Here is a 19593-nt window from a genome sequence, read left to right on the forward strand (position 1 = left end):
AAACTCCCTCAACTGTTGAGCAGTGAAGATGGCATTATTTCAGAATTGTTCAATTGTTTATAAATTCTCTAATTTTGATCGCCAGTGTATATATACACACATGCAATCAAAAATATTCAACCCCCTCACCTCAATAGACAATACAGTGATGATGAAAGACAATGAAAATAAATGGAAAAAAAATCGTGAAAAACTATTTATTGATACATACGAGTTATTTTGACAACAGAAGTTGATTTAACTTTAAAGTTCAAATGAAAATTGTAAGTCTTGTAACACATGAGCATGTGCAGTATTCTTCAGTCCCCAGCTTCAGTACCTTGTGGAGCGCCCTTTAGTTTTTATAACTTCTAACAAGCGTTTTCAATAAGTGCTGACCAGCTTCTTACACCTCTTGATTGGAATCTTTGCCCATTCTTCACGTGCAAAAGCCTCTAACTCAGTGATGTTTGACTGCCTTCTTCAAATCCCACCAAAGATTTTCAATTGGATTTAAATCTGGTGACTGAGAAGGCCACTCCAGGACACTCCAGCATCTTTTCCCCTTTGCTTGATTTGGAGGTGTGCATGGGATCATTGTCTTGCTGGAAGATCCAATGATCAAGGTTTAATTTGTCAACAGAAGGCATCACGTTCTTCTTCAAAATGACCTGGTATTTCTGGGAATCCATGATGCCGGGTACACAATCAAGATTGCCAGTTCCTGCCGCAGAAAAACAGCCCCACATCATTATTGACCCACCTCTATGCTTGACCGTGGGGATGGTATTCTTCAGGTCATAAGCCTGACCTTTTGCACGCCAGACATACCGCTGGTCCATATGTCCAAAAAGTTTCAGTTTGGTTTCATCAGTCCATAGAACTGTCTCCCAGAACTCTGTAGTTTTATCCAAATTCCCCCTGGCATATTCTAGTCGACTCCTGATGTTCCTTGATGTCAAGAGTGGAGTGCGTCTTGGGGTCCGGCCATGAGGTCCTCCATTATTCAGTGCACGTCTTATAGTTGCCACTGAAGCACTTGTACTAGCCTTCATCATGTCATCCTGTAGCTGTCTTGCAGTCACACAGGGGATTTTCTTAGCTGTCCTGACTAAGTTGCTAAGGGCCCTTGATGAAATTGTGAGCTTTCTTCCATGACCAGGCAGGTTTGCAGCTGTTCCATAAGTTTTAAACTTCCTTATGATGCTCCCAATGGTGTCTCTTGGAATGTTAAATCTTTGGAAATCTTCTTATAACATAGGCCCTTCAGATGTGATAAAATAATCTCCTCTCTCAGCTTTTGTGGAAGCTCCTTTGTCTTTCCCATGATTGCAACTCACCTTGAACATATTAACAACTTGTGTGTTGTGATGCATGTATGCATGCTGTGTGTGTGTGTGGTTATATTGTGATGTATATATGCTGTGTGTGTCTACTGTGATATAGTTATTGTGTGTGTGTCTACTGTGATATTTGTGTGTATTGTATGTATGTATGTATGTATGTGGGGTGTGTTTATAAATTAAAAAGTACTGAATTTACAGTTTATTTTTCTTTTGTATGTGTGTTAGACTTAGGCAGCAGGGGAAGGAGGCCGCTCAACTTTCTCTGGGATTTTTCCGGCGAGCATTTGATGTGCGTCCGAGTGATAAGATGCTGGGTCGATTGAAACGATTGGAGAAGGCTATGAAAGAGCTGTATGTATCTGATGAAGAGGAGGAGTTTGTGAACGTGCTCAACAGTGGTTTAATGATCTATAAAGGGCTTTACAAACAGCTGTATGAGCATCAAAAAGATGGCGTGGCCTTCCTGTACAGCCTGCATAGGGACGGGCATGTCGGCGGCATCCTTGCAGACGACATGGGTTTGGGCAAGACGGTGCAGGTCCTCAGTTTCCTGTCGGCTCTGTATGATGCCAAGCAGATCAATCACACGCTTCTCGTCATGCCCACCTCCTTGATCAAGAAATGGCTAAATGAATTTAAGCACTGGACCCTGGCTTTCAAGACAAAGAATTTCATGGCAAAAACAATTGAGCGCAGCGGAACCTGGAACGAATCCAGCGTAGGGGTGGAGCAGTCATCACCACATATCAAATGCTAGTTAATAACTGGCAGCAGCTGGCCTCATTCAAAGGACAAGAGTTCTTCTGGGATTACATCATATTAGATGAAGCAAAGTTACATTACATTTACATTTACATGATGAAGCAAATGAGATCAAAAGCTCATCAACGAAGACTGCGATGAGTGCGAGTGCAGTTCTGGCACGGCACCGCCTCCTGCTCACTGGCACACCGGTTCAGAACAACCTGCGGGAGATGTGGGCGCTGTTTAAAGTTAATAGAAATTAAACATATTACAAACACAAAGTTTACAGACACTTACCCTCTGTTTCATCTCCTGCTGCACAGCTGGCTACAGCTTTTGATGGTTGTTCCAGCTCAGCAGTAACCTGTGCAGATTCACAATAAAGTGGTAACACTTCCCCACATACATGAAAAACCTTTTAAACAATAAACTGTCTGTTCATACGAGTTTAACAATGTTACACATTTACAACATGCACATCAACAACATGCTTAATATTGCTTCGAAAGATTTGGAGTCAAACAACATTTGAAAATTTAGTTGAATCTTTAAATGCCTTGCTTCTGCATGGCCAGTCAGAATCTCCATAGTTATAAGTAATCTCTTTCCCATAACTTATATCCTTTAGTGCAAATAAGCAGAGATGGGGCTTTCCATCCACTCTGTTTTCATTTTGCTGTTGGAGTTCACATCATCATCATTGACAAGTCTCCCTAAAGAGCATCTTATCTGGCAGCATCAACCCTGAAACAGCAACAATGCTAACTCTAAGGCAGAACATTGACCAACACACAAGAGAAAAGTTTCACTGAATAATTAAAAAATTTAAACTTTACCACTACTCCATAAACTACACAGTCTCACCCCACGTTGTCACATATCGACGTTGCCTCGGATGGCGTAGACATCCAACACAGAAAGGAGCCCCTTTGCGTCGCTTTTCAATGTAGATGCCCCTCCTATACACTTCACGGCAAATCCCTCATCTTCGGATTAGGGTTCGGGTTGGGGTTCGGGTCATCTTCGGATTTGGACGCGGCCGAGGGACAACCAACGAATCGATCGTATGTAGTGGACATTTCATAGCATTATTATTATTTATTAAATATAGTATACATAATCCGATACACTCATTATTATAAATAAGTGTTTATTAAAATAAATATTATTTATATTAAATAATAAGTGATTAAGTGTATAGGACGGCCATCTACGTTCAAAAGTGACGCAAAACCTGTCCAATCCATGGAATCAATCAATCATTAAAAAAATTCAAGTTGTAGAAACATCTCAAGGATGATCAGTGGAAACAGGATGCACCTGAGCTACATTTAAAGTGTCATGGCAAAGGCTGTGAAAAATTATGTACATGTGATTTTATTTTTAAATTTTTTTATTTTATAAAAGGCCTATGTGTCTGGAGACGTTAAAATGTTAATGTGTAATTGCAGTTTTCTTCAAAACCCTCAGTGATACAGAAATTACAAATACAAATTTGTGTTCAGCATGTAAAAATCTAGTTGTTTCACCAATTATTACAGAGAAAATAAAACTTTCCATGAAATTTGTTGACCAGTGTTTGGTGCAGCTAAATTCTATGAATTTAGACCAGTTTTTCAATGGAAAATTATAATGAATGTATTTGCTGAATGTGTGTAACCAGCAAACAACATGCATAAAAAAAGTAAAGCTCAACGTGTCTTCTTTTCAAAGATATTTAAATTGTGTTTAAAAGATATGTAGCACACTTGTATCAGGAACTGTTAACCTTTAAATTTAGATGCGTTTTCAGCTGTGAGTCCCAAAAGCTGTGGCTGAAGGCTATCAGTTTTAATCCCTGATGCCATACAAAGCCAGAAACAGACTAGCACACCCTATCGCTCAGAACTTACCTCACCCTGCACTGCACTAGGCTCCCTCTTATCCTCAACCACTGCTCAACTGCTCCCACCAACTCTCAGGGTAAAAACAAGACATGCTTACAGACTTTGCTCTGTTCTGGCATTCAGGTGGTTGAATGAACTTTCATTTGATGTCCATACAGTCTTGTGTCTTTCAAAATAGCTGCTCATTGTCAGGGAAAAGAAACATAGAAGAAAGAATAGGCAAAAGAAATAGAGCTTAAAAGGAGGCCATAGTCTCCAAGGAGAGTAAGAGCAAATTCTTCAAAGATGTTTTTTTCAGGGACCAAAAGGTTGATTGGAGATGTAACATTGTGGAAAATCACAGAATAAAATGAGACAGTGCAGGACCTGTGATACACACACCATTTCTGCCAGTTTCATTTCATATTTCTGCTTGTATTGAAACTATAGCTAGATGGTTAAGATTTTGAACTTTGAATTAGAAGGTTAGCATGAGTTCAAATCCTACTACTAAGTGCCACTGCTGGGCCCCTGGTCATGGCCCTTAAGGCTCACATGCTCTGGTGTATAAATAAGATGTATACATTTAGGTCATTCTGAATAAGGGAATCTGTCAAATGCCACAAATGTTATTTTAAAAGATGCTTACCTGTACAGGGTTAGGGCTTTGTGTAGATGTTGATCTAATGTGTACAAGTTCCTCAGTTGTCTTCTCAAAATGCTCTATTACCAAAAAGAAACAAAACACATGTTTAATTCCTCAGTGACTTGAAAACTGTTAATCTTTACTAAGAATCTGAAATGGTAATTTTTGTATATTAAACAGAAAGAAATAATTAATAGAACCAGTGATTTAATTTATGAACATTTAATAATCACCCACCTGATGATGTACCTGGTAAATCTTCAAACCTACAAAGAGAATCAGTGTCAACTACAATTAATGGTTTAAGGTTTTTTTAGCAGGTGTGTCCCAACCTGACATCTTTAACAAATAAGTTTTTTTTTTTTAGATTATTTAATGAATAACAGATCAGCACTGGCATAAACTATATGGCCAATTTCATTTCATTTCACTGCATCCAGATTCATCCTTTATAACTGTGTGCCTCTGTAACCCCTCTTGGTTCTAATGTCAGATTCTCCCAAAAAAAGACCACCTTCACACCGTTTTTAGAGTTCATCCATGCGTTGTGTTTACTGAGGGTAAAAATAAAGACACGCAGGTTGCGTAAATACAGCTCATCCGGTCACAAAACTGTTAAATAATAGCAAACAAAAGAAGTACACAAAAATAAAAAGTAATAACACAAATTGCACATACATCTAGCGCGCCCGCACACGTGTGGAACACCTGTAACTTAATTACGAGCTAATTAAAAAAACCTCAACTGTTCCAAGTTGTCAAAAACACTTTAGAACAGTCATATATCGTCTTGAAAAATAAATAAAAAATGTTTATTAACAGTATGTGTAGAAGTATTACCGGAGAGGACATTTGTTGCTTACCATTCACCTCAACAGTTCAGCTGGAACTGAAGAGAAAATGCCTGATGCAACTTACACTTTATTCTTTTCTCGCATCGCCTATAGGTGTCAATTATTTCCCTCTTCTCAGGTATAATATGTAGACAAATTAATTACACAAACAATATGTATGTATATTTATGTAATATGTAATATGATTAACTATTTTACTGCTAGAAAAATACTTTTGGCACCATTCAAAATAAATCTCTTTTCTTTCTGTTACAACTCCAAATTTGTGCTAAACTTTGTGCTCTGTACACATCTTGTGTGTCTGTACTCTGTTGTCACCATAGATTATGCTTTTTTTTGGTCGCAGGAGATTTCAACCATGCAAGATTCAGGACTGTGCTTCCTAAATTTCATCAGAATGTGAAATTTGCAGCAAGAGGAGAAAACACGCTGGCTGTTGTTTACACAAACATCCGGTGAGCATACGGGGCGAAGCCCACATCTCTATTATGCTGATCCCAGCATACAGACCAATCAGCAGACATTCAAGACCAGCTTGAAAGCAGGTGAGAACGTGGCCAACAGGATCCATGTCTGTTCTCCAGGACTGCTTTGAATGCACTGACTAGGACATGTTCAGGGAAGCTGCAAGAAAAGAATAAATGTGAGAGCAGGCAGAGAGCAGAGCTGTATAGCTTTATAGCTGTAATCTCCACTACATGCTGTTATTAATTACAGCAATTTCTCTTTTAGTTCTTGATCATTAAACTGAACTTGACGGAGTGCGATTAAAATAATTCCGTTTCCAAATCGTCAAAGTTCCGGTTCAAAGAGTCGGTTTAAAGAGTCGGTTCAAAGACTCGATTCGGTTTTCCGAAAGTGAAAGTGTTTCTCAGCCTCGACTCCATTTTGAGGACAAAAAACACAAAGATGTTGAACAGCAGTCAGAAGCGGTGAGATTCATGTCCAACAACAAGCAGTGGTGAAGAAAAGTGGGTGAGTTTTTCCTAGAAACGACTTTCTATCGGAATAATGCGTTTGTGTTTTCTATGTAATGGAGTTTGAGGAACAGATCATGGCTTTCTAAGCGGAGGTGATACAGGAAGTGTGGAGCAGATACATGTTCATGAAGACATGAGCTTTCCGAATTCAGTGCGGAATGCGGGATCCACTGGATCCTTTATCGCAGCATAGATTCCTTCAGGAAAATGGGATTTTCTCCTGTTTCATTCATCACGTGACCTGGAGATTTCCCAATTCACATATTAGACAGAGACCCTCACTGTCACTGTCTTTCCCCCACAATTCTTGTTCCGGGAAAAGTTCAGATAAAACACGTGTCAAACACATCTGGCCAGATGTACAATTATATCCGGCCCGCGAGATAATTTTATGAATATCTATTATTATTGTTATTAATGTTTCGGCGATATGAAGCGCTGATAACACAAACTACAGATCCCATAATGCAGCGCTTCAGCTGCCTTACTGAACACTAGACTACCTGGGAACATTCCAGCGTCAATCAAGTGAAGCTTCTGTTGATGTATTTAACACTATTGTACAGTTATTGTGAAACGGAAGTTGATTCTGAGTATATGTTTACTGACACAACAGGTGTTACACCAGATTCTGTGACCATCGTATGTTGTGACTATAGAGGACGCTGTTGCTAAAATGCAGATTAAAATATATAGAGAGAAGTCCGCTACGCAAACAGCGTAAATGCGAACATCGGCGTCCACTGTTCATCAAATGTTGTTGCAAGAAAGCACACTTTCGTTCACAATGTTAACATAATGAATAAAAATAAATAAATATATATATATATATATATATATATATATATATATATATATATATATATATATATATATATACACACAATCAACAGTTTAAAGCATCTGGCTACATTTTATTTAGCCTTAATTAATAAATAACTTTCAGGGTAGTTAAAAAAATAAGTCATGAAAATAAAGAAGGCAAAAACATTTGAAAAGATTTGATTTTTTAAGTCCTATAAGTGAGTCTTTAGTTCATGGTGTGCGCATCTGTTTCTTTGCAGCACGATGGCACTGTTCTGCACGCGCGTTGAAGGTAACGTGCACAGCGCGTTCTCGAGTTCTCGTTCTCTTTTCACTGCATGTTGTTTTTGTTTTTTCTAGGAGTGTGATTGATTCCAGCAGAAGAGATCGACGTCTTCAGGACTCTGCGTGTACACAAGCATTAAAAAATGGAGATCCCTGATCAGGGGACAGATCATGTGACCTCACTCAAAAGACTGGTAACCTGCCATGTTCTAGTGTTTTACTAATGAACTGTTCATATCTGCAAATCTGGAGACATTTCTGAGAGCTTCATTTCATATATAAACATCACCCTAAATACATTTATTACACAATTAAATACACGTCATTGTGCACAATTTATGAAACTCTCAAAACCAAGAACCATAAACTCATTGGCTAATTAAAGCTATAAGACACAAACAACATGGATAATCCTTATAATATGTGTTATAAATGAGTGTTTAAGCAGCACTGAGATTCTCATTACTGACCTCAGTTCAGCTCCTTTTCAGCACAATCACAGAAAACCTTTAGAACATCACCTCAATTACAGGAACCAAATCAATAAGTGCTGTTTAACTCAATCCAGCAGGAGCAGTTACAGTGGGCTGGAACTGTTTTCTACATAAACTACATACTATCAATTATAATCTTATCCAAACTAAATCTGTGTTTTTATCACCAGTTTTAAACCGTGCTCCACTTCCTGCTCTACACCACCACTGCATAGGGACTTTTTCAATGCACTGGATTTTGTATCCTGATTTTAGCAACAATGAAATTCTGTCTCATGACCATTTTATAATTTTCTACAGTAAACTACAGAGAGAAATCACACTCACCAGTGCCCAGCTGTGTCTCCATGAAGAGTGATAAGTCTATAGATCTTCCTTTGGGATTTAGCACTGGAATCTCCTCACCTGGACACAGGTAACATCCCATAATTCTCCTAGTTAAAGTCACAGTTAATGGCTGCACTACACCGTCATTAGCAGCTGTTTAGATTTATATTATAGTTACTTGGTCTTTAGTGATTCTACAATACTTTCAGTAAATCCTTTAGATGAAAAAGTGTAAATACTCATTAAAGTCACAATCAATTACATTTAATGTATTAAATCTTAAAAAAAAAATACTAATATAAACAACAAAAAAAAGCGATAGGAAACATCTAAACACTACTACTTAAAGGTGTAAGCAGTATTTTTGGGGATCAGGAACCCTGACTTAGTGATCAGAATCTTCTGTAGATCTTCAGATTTTAGCAAAAAAGAAATTCTGTCTTAAAGCCATTTCTATAATTTTCTACAGTGAACTACAGAGAGAGAAAACAGAATTAATTCAGAATGAAAATCAGCATTTTCCTCAACCTAAACTCCCACTTCCCAAAACCATGTGAGTAGGTGGAAATCTTCATCAGAAGATGATGTGAGACGAGAGATCAGAATTTCAGCTTTCATTTCCTGAAAGGTTCTAAGTGATGTAACACATCTAGATGTAAAGATCAGGAACTGAAAGCTGGAATTCTGATCTATTGTTTCATTTTCATCTTTTACTCTCAAATCCAAATGTCTTCAGTGTCGAGCAAAAACCCAAAGAACTGGACTTCCTGTTCCAATACTTTTGGAGGTTTGTGTAGGAAGAATAGAAAAGTAGGAAAAAGTGTGAAATGAAAACAGGAGCACATTTAATTCTCCAGGTGCACAATGTTGGAGTTGTATTCAGCTCTGTGTTCTCCAAGTGTTCCTGCTCTCACTACAATTATTGTAGTACAATTTGTGTTCAGGTTTAGACTCCAGTATTAAAGTGAGGAACGTTGAGATCTTTAACACTTGTTGTTTTTGTTCCCAGTGTTCTACAGAAGGCAGGAGACAGAAGAGAGAAGAACATCATCACAGCTACAGGGTACGATCAAAACCAACACCATGACTGTGACACTGACACACTGCTATTCTAAAGCTCTCTGCTGTTAGTAACTACAGAGTGATTAGATGATAGAAAACCTCCAGTAGAATAAAGTAAATCCACAGTGAGAACATCATAAAGATCTATCTAGCAGGAAAATTGTGAACTTCTACTCTAATTATTGGAGCCCATGTCTCACCATGTCTTTCTACTTCACCCTGTCACAGACACGACCCAGAATCCACTGCTGCAGATGAATTCCAGAAGAAGTTCAAGAACAATCTGATGAAGAAGTTTCAGTGTTTGAATGGATTGATGCTAAAGCAGGAAAACCGAACACTCCTGAATGAGATCTACACAGAGCTCTACATCACAGAGGGAGACAGTGGAGACGTCAATAAAGAACATGAGGTGAAACAGATCGAGGCAGCATCAAGGAGGAACCCAACTGAGGACACACCAATCAAATGCAGTGACATCTTTAAACCCCTAAATGAACAAGACAAACCCATCAGGAGAGTTCTGACAAAACCCTTATCCAAACAAGATGAAGAACCCATCAGGAACGTTCTGACTAAGGGTGTAGCTGGAATTGGAAAAACAGTCAATGTGCAGAAGTTTGTTCTGGACTGGGCTGAAGGGAAAACAAATCAGGACGTCCACCTCATATTCCCATTTCCTTTCAGAGAGCTGAATTTGATGAAGGAGCAGAAACTGAGTCTGGTGGAGCTCCTTCATGTGTTTTTTAAGGAGATGAAAGAAATAGACATTTCCAGGTTGGAGAAGGTTTTGTTCATTTTTGATGGTTTGGATGAGTGTCGTTTTCCTCTGGATTTCCAGAAGACAGTGAGAGTGTGTGATGTAACTGAATCAGCACCAGTGCATGTGCTGCTGATAAACCTGATCAAAGGGAACCTGCTTCCCTCTGCTCTCATCTGGATCACCTCCAGACCAGCAGCAGCTGATCAAATCCCGTCTGAGTGTGTCCATCGAGTCACAGAGGTACGAGGGTTCAATGACCCTCAGAAGGAGGAGTACTTCAGGAAGAGGATCAGTGATCAGAACCTGGCCAATAAGATCATCACACACCTGAAGTCATTAAGAAGCCTCTACATCATGTGCCACATCCCAGTGTTCTGCTGGATTTCAGCTGCTGTTCTAGAGAGAATGTTGGGTGAAGCAGAGAGTGGAGAGATCCCCAAGACTCTGACTCAAATGTACACACACTTCCTCATCATTCAGACCAACATCATAAGAGAGAAGTACCTACAGAAGCAGGAGAGCGATGAAGAAATGCTTCTCAAACTGGGGAAACTGGCTTTCCAGCAGCTGGAGAAACAAAACCTGATCTTCTATGAGGAAGACCTGAGAGAGTGTGACATTGATGTGACAGAAGCAGCAGTGTATTCAGGTGTGTGTACGCAGATCTTCAGAGAGGAGTTTGGGCTTCACCAGAGTAAAGTGTACTGCTTTGTTCATCTGAGCATTCAGGAACATCTCGCAGCTCTGTATGTGCACCTGACCTTCATAAAGGAACAGAGAAATGTTCTTAAACAGAATCAGGTCTGTAGGACACTTTCAGGTGTTCACAAGAGTGCTGTAGATCAGGCTTTAAAAGTCAGACTGGACATCTGGATCTTTTCCTCCGCTTTCTTCTGGGTCTCTCACTCGAGTCCAATCAGAAACTTCTACATTCCTTAGTAACACAGACAGGAAGTAGCTCCCAGAACAAAGAGGAAACAGTTCAGTACATCAAGAAGAAGATCAGTGAAGATCTTTCTACAGAGAAATCCATCAATCTGCTCCACTGTCTGAATGAACTGGGTGATGATTCTCTAGTGGAGGAAATCCAGCAGTATCTGAAATCTGGAGCACAAAGTGAACTTTCTCCTTCACAGTGGTCTGCTCTGGTGTTTGTGTTACTGACATCAGCACAGGATCTGGAGGAATTTGACCTGAATAAATACATCACTCCAGATAAGATCAGAGATGAGATTCTTGTGAGAGTGATGCCTGTGATTGCAGCATCCAGAAAAGCAATGTAAGTGAAGCTGAATGAAATTGTTCTACTGTTACAGTGTTGAGAACAAATCAAAGGTCTGAGCTGTTCAGATGAATCGAACTCTGCAGGACTCTTTAGACTTTTCCTTTCTCCTCTTAGAAACCTTTTAGATCAGACTCTCTTACTTTCCCATTTGGATTCCCGGATCTCATCCTCCATGTTTATACAACGTGTGTGATGATGTTCCTCAGCTGAAACTCTCGCCAAGCCAAATCTGAACATCTCCGACTGTCAATTCTTATTATTCCACCATTTAATCATTGTGTTCAACTGATGTGTGTGATGTTGAAAGTGAGACGCTGCAGTGAAGCTTTGAGAACTTGTTTGATCTTCTGCATTTCTGTTCATTATCTTTTATTTCCTTCAGTATCAGATGCAGTGAAATTACAGAGAAGTGGAAAAGCTCTGACCTCAGTGCTCAACTCAGAAACCTCCAGTCTGAGAGAACTGCATCTGACTGTCAATACACTGAATCTGTCTGGGAATAAACTAGAAGACTCAGGAGTGAAGCGTCTCTCTGCTCTACTGGAGAATCCTGAGTGTAAAGTGAAAGATCTGAGGTAAGATCATCTCTCTGAGAGACACAAGAACTCACTAAAAGCTGCAGTGAATTGTTGTATACAGTGTTGTTTTCAGGTGAAATTTGCTGTAGCAGTACAACATCCAGAACAAATCTATCAGTAATGAAACTTCTCACTTCCACTAATCATTAATGCACTGAGAATTAGATCCATGTGTGAATAAAACTCCAGTTAAACAGAGAGAAAGAACCTGATTCATGACTTTGAACAGAAAGCAGCAATACCTTTACACCTCTTGTACACATAATGACAGGAATCTCAATCACAGCAATAATCATTGGTCAGGTTTAATATGATCTTGTGATTGGACAAGAGAAGGGAGACGGTCCACCATAACACACACGTCATCTTCAAATCATCATCATTGCTTTTTCAACCTGTTTCTAGACGTCTTACATTATTATTGTTCATTGTCAGAGATTCCCCTCTGCTCCGTTTGCAGAATGATGAAGTGTGTGCCAGCTTGCATTGCTCTGGACTTCCCAGTTCCATTCTCTGTTTCTCAGAGCGACGTGTTTTTGTGCTGCTGCTCTCATTCATCTCATCTTCTTTTACAACTTCTTTATTGAACTGCAAATGTTTAAGCTCTTCCAAGAGTAAAAAATCCCACATTTACTTCTGTTTTTTCCTCTACATTCATTTGGTCATTAGTGCTGCTCTGCTTCTAATCCCCTGCTGTGAAAATTAGCTGAAATACACCTTACACTGCCACCTACTGGTCATTTACTGTAGTTTTCTTGTGTCAGCAGTCTGAAATGAATCAAAGTGCAGTACAAATATTTATCTCTATTAAATCATCTTTAAATTAATTGATATATATATTGATTTTGATTTACTTTGTAAGTCCTGGAGAAATCTGCTGCAACTTATTTTACAGAAATGAAATCTGTGCATTGTGTAGTCGGGGAACTCGCACTATATGACTGTCTAGATGAGGACTTCCATCTGTGTCTTTGACTGGTTCTCACACCAACACTGCAGGAACGAGGGAGAACAAAAGGGAGGTGTAATGTGTAGAAAGAGTGAGAGAGTGAGAGAGTGAAGTGTGTGTCATTGTGTATCTGCAGGTTGTGTAATTGTGAAGTATCAGATGAAGGCTGTGCTGCTCTCGCTTCAGCTCTGAGATCAAACCCCTCACACCTGAGAGAACTGCATCTGTCTTGGAATAATATAGGAGACTCAGGACTGACGTGTCTCTCTGCTTTACTGGAGAATCCTCACTGTAAACTGGAGTCACTGTGGTAAGATCATCTCTCTGAGAGTCACATGACCTCCTCCTCAGTAACACACATTCTCTTATAGTGAGACTGAAGCAGAGCTTTTAGGTTCAGCATCAATGTTCTGAGGAGAAAGTTTGTTTCTTTTCACTGCACACTGATAATTTGTCACAGAGGCTTTGGGTCTGATGTACGTACTGTATGTGTGAAGCTGCAGCACAAAACGTGTCTTAAAACCACTGCAATGTGTGTGAAATGACTGTGAAACTGTTAGAGTTCACTTTCAGTAACACAAACTACATACAAATGTCCTGTTTTCTTACACACACACACACACACACACACACACACAAACTGCATAAAAGAAAGAGTCTTGTTTTTGTCACTGAATAAACCGTTTCAATATTCAGTTTATTTATCTGAATTCTCTCATTTACACAATCTATTGTTTATATTTCAGCATATATATATATATATATATATATATATATATATATATATATATATATATATATATATATATATATACACAGTGGAACCTTGGGTTACGAGTTTAATTGGTTCCGTCACTTTACTCTTAACCTGAAAAGCTCGTATCCCGATACAAATTACGAATACGTACAGTATTTAAAGTTCAGTAATTCCACACTGTTAGAGTGAGCGGATGTGTATGTGCTGCGAGAGCGCAGCGAGAGCACGTGGCGATACGTAAAAACTAACCTGCTCGATTTTTCTGTGCGTGCTCGTATCCTAAAAATTTCTCGTAACTAGAGGCAACATTTTTTATGAACTGCGATTCGTAACCTGAATTATACGTATCCAGGGGCGCTCGTAACCCGAGGTTCCACTGTATATATATATATATATATATATATATATATATATATATATATATATATATATATATATATATATATATATAAAATCTATCCATCCATCCACACCACTCATTTCAAAACACACAAAGGATGTGTAACTTGTAGAAACTAAGAGAGTGATGTGTGTGTCATTGTGTATCTGCAGGTTGGATGATTGTGGAGTATCAGATGAAGGCTGTGCTGCTCTCGCTTCAGCTCTGAAATCAAACCCCTCACACCTGAGAGATCTGGATCTGTGTTGGAATAAAGTAGGAGACTCAGGAGTGAAGTTTCTCTCTGCTGCACTGGAAAATCCTCACTGTAAACTGGAGAAACTGTGGTAAGACCAACTCTCTAAAAGTCACATGACCTGCTCCTCAGTAACACACATTCTCTAATAGTGAGACTGAAGCAGAGCTTTTAGGTTCAGCATCAATGTTCTGAGGAGGAACTTTATAGTTTATTTTTTTTTACTTTTGTTTGTTAGTTTAAATTAGTGTTGATTTAATTTGTATTTTTATAATCATGACTTCTTATTGATTTTGTATTGTTTTAGTTTCTAATATCTAATAAATGTACAAAAGTGTTGATATCAATGTGAATGTGATGAGGCAGAATAATGAAGAAAGAAAAGATGATCTAATATCTAACAAGCTACAAAAATCCCTCAGTGAAGAACTGAGCTGTTGTGACTTTTATTGCAGCTCAAAAGTCCAATTAAACCTGCAGCATTAAATCTGTATTTCCAGTAGATTAACACCTGGAAATACTGTCTGGAGCTGAAGAACCAACATCTTTTTTACTCCACATTCAGATTTCAAACATCTCACTTTACATCTTTCTCCTTTTCTCTCTCTTGGTCAGTGATGTGAGTGTGATGGTCAATGATGAGTGTAATGGTCAGTGATGCGAATGTGATGGTCAGTGATGCGAGTGTGATGGTCAGTGATGAGAGTGTGATGGTCAGTGATGAGAGTGTGATGGTCAGTGATGCGAGTGTAATGGTCAGTGATGTGAGTGTTATGGTCAGGGATGTGAGTGTGATGGTCAGTGATGTGAATGAAAGAAAGAGATCAGGTGGTGTCTGTGGGAGCTGAGGGAGTTCAGGCTTGTGCGCTGGAGGAATCACTGACCGAGCAGCTGAGTGATTTATCTTAGCCTTCTCTTTAGAGCATCAGAGATGAGGAACAGTGGTCAGACACGTCTGAAAAGGATCTTTACTCTTTTGAACAAATTAACAGGTTCTTGGATGAGACTAAAGGAAAAGGTGTTAAAGTAAGCGATTTATTTCCCCATCTTGAAAGGTCTGTTTCTTCTTAAGAAAACATGTTTGCTCTGAACCACACCACAGCAGAAACATCTTTATTAAAAAAACTCTCAACAGCCTAACAAGGGGAAATCTACATAGTCATCATGTTTCCTCTCCTGTTTTTCTCTCTATTATCTCTCTCTCTTTCTAATGGAGATTCTGCAGGTGCGATCCCTGAACAAAAATGAGATAAAGGACAGAAAAAAAGAGAAATACTTCAGAAAGTAAAGGTTTAAAGAAATTGAGTATAATCTTCCTGCAGGAGACACATAGTGCCGAGGGCAATGAGGTGGATTGGGGCTTGTGGTGGAATATTAGTGCTGGTGTTCTCACCTAATGTTAAAGCACAAATCTTCTCACAGGATGAGGTAGAACCAGGTAGACTCTCATAGTGAGAGCTGAAATCAACCACTTCAATGTTTTGTTTGTAAATATTTCTGCTCCTAACACAGGGTCAGAGAGGGTGAGACCACATGCTAAATCAGCAACAGTAGAAATTAAATCCCTGAACTTCTTAGACATATAGAGAGAAAACAACCCACGAACACGTCATTACACGTGGGTGACGTTCCACATAGGCAGGGTTTCTGCAGCACGTTTAGACATGTTCTACATATCACACACACCATGAGGAACACAGTCACACACTCTGATATTTTCCCTACATCACTTTCAGACCATAAACTAATCCCAGTCGAGTGGACACTAATAACAAGAACACAGAAGTTCCTACTGGCATTTCAGTCATAAACTTAACAGGAAAAAACATTCTGTGAAATCTTCAAACACTTTTGAAAAGAATGGAAAAGAGGGAAGTGTGTGTATGAGTGTGAGTGAGTGTTTAGCATGGCGTCTTCGAGCGCGAGGTTGTTTGAAAGTTTGACTCGCTGGCACTGTGCGGTGGTATCTACAGTGTAGGGAATGCATGTTAGCGGTTGGAAATGTGGTGGGGCATGAGAACATTGTCTCTGCCTTCCACGTGGACAGTGCAATAGTGATTTTTCTGAACAGTATTGAAAAAGTGACTAAACTGATCCAAAAAGGAATTGTTATAAATAATGTGTGTACTGGTTTCTCCCCTCAGTTCTCCTGCTAAAAAGGTGTTGCTGTCAAATGTTCCTTTTTGTTTTTATTAGTCTCGGTACAGACGAATTGTCTCCCCAATGAAGAAGATCCCCCTCGGCTGTAAGTCTCCACTAGTTAAGCACTTGGTGTCTTTTAGGGGGATGGTGTTTATGGTTCTGAAGGAAGGTGTTAAAGAACTTAACGTGGTCTTTAAATTCAGGAACGATGGGTTTGACTACAAGATCTTTGTCTCCACCGAATCAGAAATAAAATGTTTTAAATGTGCTCAGTTAGGGCATCTTGTGCGTGCCTGTCCCGAAAGACAGAGTGACCCCGGTGTTTCCAAGCGACCGGGGCAGGAAGCAGCTGAACCTGCTGGAGTCATTTCCCCTGCGGCTTCAGCTCGGCCTGCTGCTGAAAGCCCCGTTAATGCTGCTGCACCAGGGCCAAGGGAGCATGGGCCCCAACCTCAGACTGTTGACCAGAGGTCCACTAACGACATAATTCCCCAAGAGAAGCCCTGCTTGGCTGAACCGGGCCCAGAAAAGCCCTGCTCAGCTGAACTGGGCCCGAGGAAGCCATGCTCAGCTGAACTAGACCAGGAGAAGCCCTGCTCAGCTGAACTGGACCTTTAGAGGCCTTGTGAAAAGTCATAGTGGACTCTGGAGCAGTGCTGGAGCTGCCTGCCCTGGCAGAGGCAGGCACAGGGATGCAGAGTTTTCGCCAGGAGGCACCAGTCACTACACCAGTGCAAGGGGATGGGGGAGACGTGGAGATGGAAGACGAGCCCCAGTTCAAAGTGTCAACTAAAAGGAAGAAGCGAGGTAGGGGGAAAAAAGCAGGCAAAGAAAGACATGAAGGTGGAGGAATGTCTGATTCAGTTTTAATCTAGACTCTCAGGTGGAACCGTTAAACATATTATATAGTGCTGAGAACTTATTAGTCTAGGAGTTTTTCCAGGACCGCAAACAGTTTGTAAACGATATAAAACACTTTAAAAGAGAAGGAGCTTTTACAGATCAGAAAATCTTTAGATTAAAAAGCTGATAATGAAGGTCAATAGCGGAGAACTCTGATGGAGACTGATAGACTGTGTGGTGTTTTATTTCTAGTTCTTTTAGCATTTTTTTGTTTTACTTTTATTTTATTTTTTTAGCGAGGGAATATGGAAAGAGAGCAAAGCTTTAGGAGCTTATGAGATAAAAACGTGTTGATGTTGTTATGCTACAGGAAACACACAGTGGCAGCAGTAATGATGCTGATTGGGTGAAGGAGTGGAATGGGTTGGTGATTTTAAGCCACAACACATCACTTGGTGCTACCCTGCTTTTTAATTACAATTTTATTCCTGTTTCCTACACTATAGAAGAAATGTTAAACGGGAGGCTTTTAGAGTAAATGTTTTTTATGAGAATGAGGTATTAGTGTTTATCTGTGTGTATGCTCCAACCAGTGCAGTGGAGAGAATGAGTTTTTAGACAAACACATCAATGTTATTTTAAACTGTAGCACTGCTACATTTTAGTTTTGGGAGAAGATTTTAATTGTACATCAGACAATATAGAGAAAAACCATGCAGAACCTCATTTTGCTTCCCATAAGCATCTGTGGGAGTTGGTGGAGACCTACGATGTCTGTGACATATGGAGAAATTTCAATAAAAAACAGAGACAGTACACGTGGGCCCACAGCATAGACAGCACGCTCTCCCTGGCGAGATTAGTTAGATTTTATTGTTTTAAGCATCAGATAACTTTTTCACGAAATGTTCCATTTTTCCAGTAGGCAGTGATCACTGTATGGGTGTCAGGCTGGAAGAACGAGCAGAAGCCGAAGTTCAACAGAACAAAGATGTGTTTAATGATGAAGGGAGTGTAGATAAACCAAACCAGCAGTAAGCACGGGATCACTAAAGGCACAGGCAAAGAGCAGTTCATAAGATATATCCACAGAATAGAACCACAATGAAATAAGTCCTTGGTGACAATCCACAAAGAGATAGTCCATAGAAAGAGCAGTCAGAAGGTCCAGTGATGTTCTCCAGACTAATCAGTAGAACGGACGGGGAGTGTTTGGAAGTGTGTGCTTATATAGTGTGAGCTGATGAGAGTCAGGTGTGCATGATTAGTAGGACGGGGAGCTGCTAGGAGGAATGTGTGGCTCAAGAGAGGGTGTGGCTGGTGGATCCCTGACAGTACCCCCTCCCCGGTAACGCATTCACCCCGGGCTTTCACCCGGCCGTAGCGGATGAGACGCATGAAACTTCTCGAGGAGCGCCGGGTCAAGGATGTTTTGCCGGGCCACCCACGACCGCTCCTCCGGGCTGTAACCCTCCCAGTCCACCAGGTATTCCAGACCGCCAGCTCGACGCCGGCGGAACATAAGGCTTTAGGAGAGACACGTGGAAAGCGGGTGAATGCGGTACGGGAGGTAGGTCCAGCCTGTAGGTCGCCTCGTTAATCCGTCTCTCCACTCTGAAGGGCCCGATGTACCTGGGGCTCAGCTTTCTACAGGGGAGTCGAAGTCGGAGGTCCCAGGTAGACAGCCAGACCAAGTCCCCGGGCAGGTAGGTGGGTGTTTCACGTCTCTGGGCATCGGCGTGCCTCGGGTCTCCCTCACAGCCCGGCGTAGCTGGGTATGAGCCGATTCCACACCTTGAGGCTCTTCCGGAACCAGTAGTCCACCGACAGCACGTTGGAAGGTTCATCGGACCACGAAAACAGTGGTGGCTGGAACCCCAACACGCACTGGAAGGGTGTGCGACCTGTGGTGTCCTGACGCAAGGAGTTTTGTGCGTACTCAGCCCAGGGAAGGAACCGACACCATTTCACCTGGTCCTGGCAGCAGTATGTATGCAGATATCGGCCCAACTCCTGGATCTTGCGTTTGGTCTGTCCGTTGGACTGAGGGTGATAACCAGAGGACAGGTTAACGGTAACCCCCAGTAGATGAAAAAGCACCCTCCACACACGAGAGGTAAACTGGGAGCCGCAATCCGACACTATCTCCTCCGGGAGACCGAAGTTGCGATAGACATGTTCGAAGAGTGATTCTGCTGTCTCCAAGGCGGTAGGGAGGCCTCGAAAAGGAATAAAACGACATGCCTTGAAGAATC

At 40.6% G+C, this 19593-nt stretch overlaps 2 protein-coding genes across 2 annotated transcripts in view; one reads left to right on the top strand and one right to left on the bottom strand.

The window, feature by feature from the left end:
- Positions 1-19593, bottom strand: part of LOC124377358 (NACHT, LRR and PYD domains-containing protein 12-like) — a 578147-nt gene that overhangs the window by 448021 nt on the left and 110533 nt on the right.
- LOC124377359 (NACHT, LRR and PYD domains-containing protein 12-like) overlaps positions 1-19593 on the top strand; it is an 839056-nt gene that overhangs the window by 95159 nt on the left and 724304 nt on the right. The window contains exon 3 of the mRNA XM_046836796.1: positions 9615-10899. Coding sequence (XP_046692752.1) covers positions 9615-10899 — 1285 coding nt within the window. The remainder of the gene's footprint in view (positions 1-9614; positions 10900-19593) is intronic.

The sequence above is a fragment of the Silurus meridionalis genome, chromosome 23, assembly GCF_014805685.1.
Source record: "Silurus meridionalis isolate SWU-2019-XX chromosome 23, ASM1480568v1, whole genome shotgun sequence".
Classification (NCBI taxonomy): domain Eukaryota; kingdom Metazoa; phylum Chordata; class Actinopteri; order Siluriformes; family Siluridae; genus Silurus; species Silurus meridionalis.